This window comes from Uranotaenia lowii, chromosome 3 (assembly GCF_029784155.1).
Source record: "Uranotaenia lowii strain MFRU-FL chromosome 3, ASM2978415v1, whole genome shotgun sequence".
NCBI classification, from domain to species: domain Eukaryota; kingdom Metazoa; phylum Arthropoda; class Insecta; order Diptera; family Culicidae; genus Uranotaenia; species Uranotaenia lowii.
In genome coordinates, this window is record NC_073693.1 from 299,831,374 (window position 1) to 299,840,885 (window position 9,512).

General features: G+C 38.9%; 2 protein-coding genes across 4 annotated transcripts in view; both read right to left on the bottom strand.

Annotated features, from left to right (window-relative positions):
- LOC129755350 (tetratricopeptide repeat protein 39C-like) overlaps positions 1-9,512 on the bottom strand; it is a 197,471-nt gene that overhangs the window by 155,440 nt on the left and 32,519 nt on the right. The gene's annotated exons all lie outside the window — the stretch shown is intronic.
- Positions 65-1,498, bottom strand: LOC129753656 (uncharacterized). Its single transcript, XM_055749497.1, has 5 exons — positions 806-1,498; positions 640-714; positions 326-577; positions 191-265; positions 65-118 (listed from the first exon to the last, which is right to left on the bottom strand). Exons 1-5 carry the CDS (start codon positions 1,496-1,498, stop codon positions 65-67), a joined length of 1,149 nt encoding a protein of 382 aa, XP_055605472.1.

Here is a 9,512-nt window from a genome sequence, read left to right on the forward strand (position 1 = left end):
ATTTTCTTCTCATCATGATAATTGTACTAAGGATTAAACCTTTTTCAATTTCAAGTTATTGCCCTCAATTATCAAACTGAATCATGATGAAGAGAAAAGTGAATACGCTTCCCAGCATCTGGAAGAAAGTTTATTTTCAAATCCGTTATCAGAGTTTAGTAAGTAATTTAAAGTTTACCTCATAAAACACCGTCAGATTGAGTGAAAACAGCCACGATGTAATCCTTGGGGTGTTATGGCGAATTTGCATTACCAATGCTGCCATCTGTAAAAAGATCATACTTTATTTTTAAGTAACTTTACCATGTTCGTATAAAATTCTTACTTTTTTACGAACCAACTCATCCTTCTCAGAAACCATAGCAGCGGCCAACAGCTCCTGAGTATCGAGGGCTTCATGTTTGACCAAATGAGAAGAAACCAGAACCGTCAAAAGACCCAAACAGTACTCGGTCCACCAAATCATGTGCATCCCACTGCTTACGAATGACTCAAATTTTCCTGTTAAGATTACTCGATAGGCGGCAAAGAGTGTTTCGATTCCATACATTACAACTATTATGCAGTAGATGATGGCCTGTTTGACATAATTTTGGACAGTTAAAAGCTAACATGTTGGTTTGACGAAAATGAACATACCTCTGTTAACGTCATCCAGCTTATATCGTTCGTCAGGGTGTAAAGATCATCAAAAATAAGAGCAATTTCTGATATCTTCTCATGACGAGGGTTACTGCTTTTATTAGTTGCAGGAATATTTTGTTGCTTAAAAAGGATAGAACTTTTGAACTCATCCCTAAAAAACAAAGCCATTGTAGTTTTCAATTAAGTTTTTTGAAGACTTTTCATACCTCAGATTTTCATTTAAAACTCTAATTCGTCTATAAGTTTTGAAGTACATCATATAGCTGTTATTGGCTAGGACACTTCCACTGAAGCTCACCACTATTTGCCCTCCGTAAACGAAAAACCCAACAGGAAAATTTCCGAGCAAATACATCGCATACACACCCAAGAGAATTGAAAAGGTAATAAAAATCAACGAACTTCCCAAACCAAATCTGGCCATCCTTAGCTCAGAGCCGAAATCGATCTCCATTCCTAGGGATGCCATTTTTTTGTCCACGGTAAGAAATTGTTGAATAATTTTGACCAACGTGTTTCTAAGATAAAATCGTGACTGCATGGTCGTAATCATTCCAAACCCAGCTAACAACAGCATATATTCGCCTCCCTTATCCAGCAGAACGGAACCACTTTTGGCGTAAGGAGCCACGGCATTTGGGTTCAGCACTTGGGCTGAAAAATAGATGTAGCCCGCTAGAAAAGCTAAGCTTAGGGTGATTCCGGATCTGGACCATGCCCACTCTATGGAGCCACCTTTCCGAACTTTGAGCTCATAGGTGTTGAAACCGAAATATTTGGTCCAGCTCACCAAATGATTGTAGTGCTCCATCTTGATCAAAAGATTGGTAAAGAATGAGGCAGATCCAAACATTTCTGTTTGATTTGGTTGTTTCACTAAAGAAGGTACATTCGGTAGGTTTAATGACATTTTAATTAGCTTCGTTTAACGATTGAGTGATAAATGCTTTATCTTCTGGTTCATTGATATCTCATAACATGACAGCAGTCAGAAGATGTTCGACGTGGGAAGAAAAGAGCGTTTTGATGGTCGAATTTAGTTGTCGCAATATTTTTTTTCTTCAAACCTAATGAAAACAGGAGCATACTTCAGTAAATGTAAAGGAATGGAAAAATGTCACTGCTGTTACGAACAAGTTGTTTCTGATTCGGCCACCGGTAAAAAGGCGGATTGGCTCAAGGAGTGCATATTTTTGAAGCCGCTGCTACGATCGTTTGTTTATGTTCCGGCTCTGATAAACAAAGACGGAGCGGCAGGAAAAGCACAGATTGGAATAATGTTTTCTGGAAAAGGCAGTTAAATGAGCTTGTAGACGAGACAAGAGAGTCTGGACAAACTCTCTAGTCGAAGAGGGAGAAAGAGCCGCCGCCAATGGAGATATCCGATTACTTTATGACATTTCTTTCCGCCTCAGTGGTGCAAGGACTAATGCAAGAATGCCGCTGAAAGACCGAGCAGGTCAGTTATTGACCGATCGAACAGATCAGCTCAAACGATGGAACACTTCGAACAACTCTTCCGAGTCACGAATAGCGATGGCCAACAGAATCCGCAGCTCGAAGCGCCAACAGTAAGTCGCATAAATGGCGTCAACTCGGAAGCGCCTTCGCTAGCTGAAATAGAAGCGGCAATCAAAAACATGAAATCCAACAAAGCACCTGGGATCGATTGCATCCCTGCTGAAATGCTGAAAGCCGACCCTGCCCTGTCAGCACAAATGTTGCACCGTCTTTTCGCTGACATCTGGGATACTGCAACATTCCCGGCCGACTGGATGCGGGGTATCCTCGCAAAGGTTCTGAAGAGGGGAGACCTGACAGAATGCGGTAACTGGCGAGGCATAACTCTGCAAAGTGATCATGAACACGATCCAGGAGAAAATTGACGCTACTCTCCGACGGCAACAAGCTGAACACCGATCATGTGTGGACCACATCACAACGCTACGAATGACTGGAACAAATCAACGAATTCTAGGACTCTCTTCTGCTGGTGTTCGTTGCGACCGACTGAACCATGAAAACATCTGGGCTGCTCTTAGACGACGAGAACGACGAGTCCCAGAGAAACTAGTCAAAGCCTAGCAAGGTCTTGAACGGCTGTATCTTTTCCGATACAACACCGGTAACTGCTGATGTGAGACAAGGCTGTAATTTATCACCGCTTCTTTTTTTCCATCGCAATGGATGAGATCCTATCTGAATCGATCGACTGTGCACCGAACCGAGGATTGCCGTGGAATCCTTCAACAATGGAGCAACTAAACGACCTTGACCTGGCTGACGATATTATTTTGCTCGCCCAAAGGCAACCGGATAAGCAGAGTACTAACTAGTTTTTAACGGAATGTGTAGAGGCGCGCCCAGCACACGCACAATAGTACATCGTGATTAGCTTTACCTGTTGATCATAAAAGACCTTGCGCGAAGCGAGAACAGTCTAACGCGGATGAAAGAACGGGATTCGATAGGAGATCGAGTTTACGAACGTGATGGGACGCGAGTTTACGAACGGGAAAATAAGCGGTGTATTAGTTTCGATTCGGAAGCATACATATGCTAAGTTAATACCCCGGCACATCTCTACATCTGGAGACAAGGATTATGGAGAAATTATTACAAAATGATTACAAAATACGTTGCGAAATACAAAAACGGGAGAGAGCGTTGATTCCGGCTCCATTTCGTGGCAACTGATTTGATTTTGTTTTTTTCTCAGCAGGGTTGGTCGGCTCTTTTCAAAAAACAAAAAGCCGGCAGAAAACAACACTGTTTTCAGTTCGGCTTCCGAGTGTTATCCTCTATCGCTGCTTTCGTGCTCCACTCGTTACCCGAGTTTAAACGATGAGTAGGTAAGTGATTCGGACGGCAAGTGTGAGAGCATTCGCATCTGAATGGGAGAAAGAGAAGTTTTGGATCCTTTTTATCTTGCAAAAGGTAGCGTTCAGAGAAGAAGTGCCAGAAGATTTGGTCAAAAAACTCAGGACACCGCGAAGAAAAAAAACAGGTTTACTCAGGGCACCAGTAGATTGCTGGAAACGAAATACAGCTCTTCTTTGATTGCATAAATTAAGGCGAAATAACGGTGCTGTATACGCCTTAGTTTATGCAACAGAAGAGAAAAGAAGTTAGGTGGCTTGTAGTTTATACCGATAAAACACCATTCAAATATCATCTGAACAGAAGATTACCATTGGTTTAAGAGGTTTAACTGTTTTATTACAAAATCAATTGCAGTTAAGATTAGGACGGCTTCTCGAAAATCAGAATACTTCTGGCATCTTTGGTTCGGAGAGTAGCATCTTTTCTCCTCGTGAACGTTCCAAGAATAAACTGTGCTAGCTCTTAGATTTCTCCTCAACACAATGCGCAATAGATTTGTCCGGACTCCGGAGAAGGAAATTCTCTCCCCGCACAGCTTGGAGGAGCAGACGAAAATGATAGCACTCTCTTTTACTGGACAAGTCGATCTGAGGAGTTATGCTAACCATATTTCGCAGTAAAAAAAATAGGTGTGTGCGTGTGGCGAATGGTTCGAGAATCATTAGCAAGTCGAAGACTCCTAGGAGTCTTTTCCATAACAAATAAGTTCCGCGACTTCGAGGAGCGCTGAGAGTTCTGAAGAACTTTTATTGCAAAATACTGATAGCTCCTAGGAGTTGGATTGTATTCTAAAATGAAAACTTTCGATCACATAACTATACGCCTCCGAGGAGCGTAGATGGTTCTGAGGAACTCTGATAACTTTTAGGAGTCATATAATGAAACTGTATCAAAGCGTGACTTCAGTGGAGCCAATAACTTTCATTTTTCTTTCTTCTACTTCTCTGAGGAGCGTAATGGAAGAAGTTCTGAGGAACTCTGATGACTACGAGGAATCATGTAGACTTATAATTTTCAAATAATTCAGTTCCTGTGAGGAAGAAAAATTGCAATTCCTCTGGGCTTATATGCAGGAATGGTTCGATAAGCTATATTTCAATCAAAGTGCAAATATTTTACATGCTTTTGAAGTTTTACCGGGATCCCGGGAATTCCCAGGAAACAAGCCAAATTGGCCGCGAAATGGACACTCTAAGCATGTCCTCTGAGAAGGAAGAGTGCAGCTCCTCTGGGGAGGAAGAAAGTAATTTCTTCTCTGAGAAGGAAGAATTCCTTTTACTCACTTACCAAATGTTCCGCGCCGATTTTCCTGTGCATAAGGCCGTGGTAAAAGACCTCCAATGTTGACGATTCGGAGCCAACGTCTTCACTTGGTCCCAGTCAAGATTCTCGTCGACAGTTCGGATTTCGGCGGCAAAGCTTCGCCGCCACGAGTTTCTGGGTCTGCCTCTTCTCCGATGTCCTTCTGGATTCAGTTCATGCGCCTCTCTGCAAATTTCGTTCGTGTGCCCAATCCATCTTCACTTACGTCCCCGAATTCCTTTGAGGAAGAAGAATGAAATTCCTTCAAGATTGAATAATGTAATCTTTTCTATGCGAAACACTACAATTCTTTTGAGAGAGAATTGTAAAAAGAGAAATTTCTTCGGGAAGAAAAAGTAAAATTACTTTAGGAGAAAGAATTTAATTCTTTGAGGAGGGATAATGTAACTTCTTTGAGGAGGACGAAGTCTGAGGGGCTAAATAGTTTAATATCTTCGAGGTGGCAGGATTTGAGCCTATATTTGACGAGATTCTTTTCTGAGGAGAAACGAAAATAAAGATGGTTATTGTTCCTCTGAGGAGGTAAGAAAAGAATCCTCTGACGGGGTTTGGTAAAAAGTGTTCCAAGGAGCAATTTACATGCATACAAAAATAAGTAAAAAAAAACTCTTTTTTTTTTTTAAATATATCTTTATTCGTACCAATTCATCATTACATTTATATTACATAATTACATTAAATTAGGTGTTCAGTTCAATAATGAACTGTCCAGAGCCCTATAGTTTACTAATCACTAAAATTTATTTATTTGACTTAAATTTGCTGAGCGCAATCAAGTATTTTTATGTAGGAGAACATCCTGTAATATCAAAAATATTTTACTTACAACTAAAAACTAAAAACTATCCTAAAATTAAACTAATTGTAGAGAGAACGAATCTCTGCGATGGAAGACTGCATCGATTTGCCTCTGAAGTTGAAGATGATTTTGTTGGCCATCTCTTCGATCGATTCAATGCCCGCAATCCGATGAAGATCTTCGGTGCTGTGCCAAGGTGGAAGCCGCAAAATCATTTTCAGAACCTTGTTCTGAATCCTCTGGATGGCTTTTTTCCTCGTCGCGCAGCAGCTAGACCAAATCGGAACTGCATACATTATCGCTGGTCGGAAGACTTGCTAATAAATAAGCATCTTATTTCGCAGACACAACTTGGATTTCCTGTTGATGAGAGAATAAAGAGATTTAGTGTATTTATTATATTTAGATTGAATATCTTCAATGTGATTTTTAAAAGTAAGATTCCGATCAAGTGTAAGTCCCAAGTACTTCACTTGATCAGACCATTCTAATGAAACCCCATTAAAAGTTATGGAATGATTTTCGTTAGGTTTTAAAAAATTTGCTCTTGGCTTATGGGGAAATAAAAATGAGTTGAGTTTTGGAAGCGTTTGGAGAAATTTTCCACATTTTCAAGTAATTCAAAAAAGAATTTAAATTTTGTTGCAATCTACTGCGTACCACCCGTAAATTTCGACCTTTGGCTGAAAGCAAAGTATCATCAGCAAACAATCTTCTACCCTTTCCTTCTGGTACATCAGGAAGATCAGAAGAAAAATCTATATATATAAAAAGCAATTTCTGTATGTTTGTTTGTTTGTTTGTTTGTTTGTTTGTTTGTTTGTCCTCTATAGACTCAGCCGTCTTAAGAGCTAGAGGTCTGAAATTTGGCATGGATGCTCATAAGGACCAGGAAGGATGAAAATTGTTTTCAGATTTTTGGATGACCCCTTCTGAAGGGGGTCGTCTATACAAGACAAATATTGTTTTCGCAATATTGACAATATTTTTCGTCGGATTGCGTTGAAAATTTGCACCTAAGTGTATTGAAAGACGACCAATCGATTTCCGGTGTCAAATTTTGTGTAAGGGGGCCAGCCAAAGGGGTCGACCATATTAACTGTTAATTGTTTTTGCGATATTGACGTTATCATGCATCGTATTCAGATGAAAATTGGTATACGATAGTTTTGAGTGACGTGCATTCGATTTCAGGTATCAAATTCAGTGTAAGGGGCCGGCAAAAGGGGTCGTCCATATCAACTTTTCAATATTTTTGTGATAATGACGTTTTTATACATCGGATTGGGATGAAAATTTGCACATAGGAGTTATTAGGGACAAACATTCGATTTAACTTATCCAAATTATAAAAAGGGGTCGGCCAAAGGGGTCGTCCATATTAAATATTCACTGTTAATGCTTTATTTTCGTAATTATACATCGGATTCAGATGAAAATTGGTACACGAGAATTTTGAGGGACGAGCAATGGATTTCAGGTAACAAATTCAGTGTAAGGGGCCGGCAAAGGGGGTCTTCCATATTCATCTTTCAATATTTTTGTAATATCGTCGTTATTTGACATCGGATTGGGATGAACATTTGCACACAGTAGTTTTCGGGGACGGGCAATCGATCTCAGATGTCAAATGTTTTGCCAGGGTTCGTCGAAAAGGGTCGTCCATATTAATAAATTTTTCACTGTTTTAGCAATATTCACGTTATTATGCAATGGATTTTTTGGAAAATTTGTACACGGGAGTTTTGAGAGAAAGACAATCGATTTCAGATATCAAAGATTGTACAAGAGGCAACCAAAAGAGGTTAAACTTTTTGGCAATAATTGCGTTGTTATGCAACGATCGAGTCGAAATTTATTCAAGGGGGTTTGTTTCACGGTCAATTGATTCCTGATTTCAAATTTAGTAGCAGACGACATAAAAAGTGATCGTCCAATATTTTTGAAATTAATACTTAACAATAAATTCGGAAGTACATCTGGAAAATGCTTGGCAGTTGACGTTCATACAAACTGTTCATGACCAAGTTGACAGCGAAACGGGGTTCGTATGGGATCAGCTAGTATTGTATAAAATTGGCCCAAGTATACTACCCTGAGGGACACCAGCTCTAATGGGTGTCCTCTCAGAGCATGAATTTTGATAGCTTACTTGTAAGGTTCGGCTAGTCAAATAATTTTGAATAATTTTGGTGAGATATAGAGGAAAATCAAATCGAGCTAATTTGGCTACTAAACCTTTGTGCCAAACACTATCAAAAGCTTTTTCAATATCTAGAAGAGCAACACCAGTTGAATAACCTTCAGATTTGCTAGCGTTAATCATATTAGTTACACTCAAAAGTTGATGTGTAGTAGAATGTCCATGACGAAAACCAAATTGTTCATCAGGGAAAATAGAATTCTGATTAATGTGAATCATCATTCTATTCAAAATAACTCTCTCAAATAGTTTACTTAAAGAAGGAAGCAAACTAATTGGTCGATAACTTGAAGGCTCTGAAGCACTTTTTCCAGGTTTCAAAATTGGAGTTACTTTGGCATTTTTCCATTTATTGGGAAAATAAGCCAAGTGAAAACATTTGTTGAAGATTTTAACTAAAAAATTTAAAGTGCTTTCAGGCAACTTTTTAATAAGAATATAGAAAATCCCATCTTCCTCCGGGGCTTTCATTTTTTTAAATTTTTTGAAAATCAATTTAAGTTCATCAATATTTGTCTCACAAGTACTTTCAAATACATTTTGTTTAGAAAAAGTATCATCAAATTCAAGAAAAATTTGAGCATCAATCGGACTAACAACGTTCAAATTAAAACCATGAGCAGACTCAAACTTTTGGGCCAATTTTTGAGCTTTTTCTGCGTTAGGTAAAAGAAGTTTATCTCCATCTTTAAAGTAGGAATTGGCTTCTGGGGCTTTTTCAGAATTTTAGTCAATGTCCAAAATGGCTTTGAGAAGGGTTTTATGTCCTCTACTGCTTTTGCAAAGTTTTCTATACGAATGAAATATAAACGACGTTTGATCTCTTTTTTTTAAGGTCACAATAAATAAATTTCAATTAAGGATCCCTAGTTCTTTGATATTGGCGTCGACGAATGTTTTTCAGTCGTATCAAAAACTGAAGATCATCATCAATCAAAGGTTGATTAAATTTATGTTTAACTTTAGGTATTGAAGCGATTCTACAGCCAAATCCATATCTTCTATTGAATTCAGTGGAACGTTTACATCTAAATTACGTTCAATAAAATTCCTATATCGCTCCCAGTCAGCTTTTTGAAAGTTAAAAGTTGTACAGATGAAAAAGGTACAGATGGAAGTGTTCTTCTTTCATGTATTTTACCCTTTTCTTCACTTTCACATTTCACTCCCACATTGCTGAGCAATATCTTACACCAAGATGGCTACTTTGGCCATGAGTTTTGTTCCACTAGCCACTTCCTTTTCTTCTGCACCAAATATGATGACATATTCGTAGGGGTTTAATTTTTGTTTGTCAAAACGCTTCAAACACTCCAAAGTCATCAATTTGTGTAAATTATGCACAGCTCGGAATTCAATTGACTCACCATAAAAAGTTGCTACACTAAGTTTTCCCACTTAAAATGACTAAACCCAACCAAATTGTAGAAAAGGAAACCTCACAAAATGCATTCTTGCACTATTGAGTGATTACTGGCAGTTGCCGGTGTGTGTACCAGAATAAATTTATGATTCAATGCCACACATTTGAGCTGGTTCTATCGTTCAACTTTCGGCTGCTGGCTGGAAGCTGCCATAAGGCGGCAAAAAGCTGTATGCACTTTCGCATGTATGAGCTGGATTGAGGAACAACTTTACCACTAACTGTGGTATGACAAA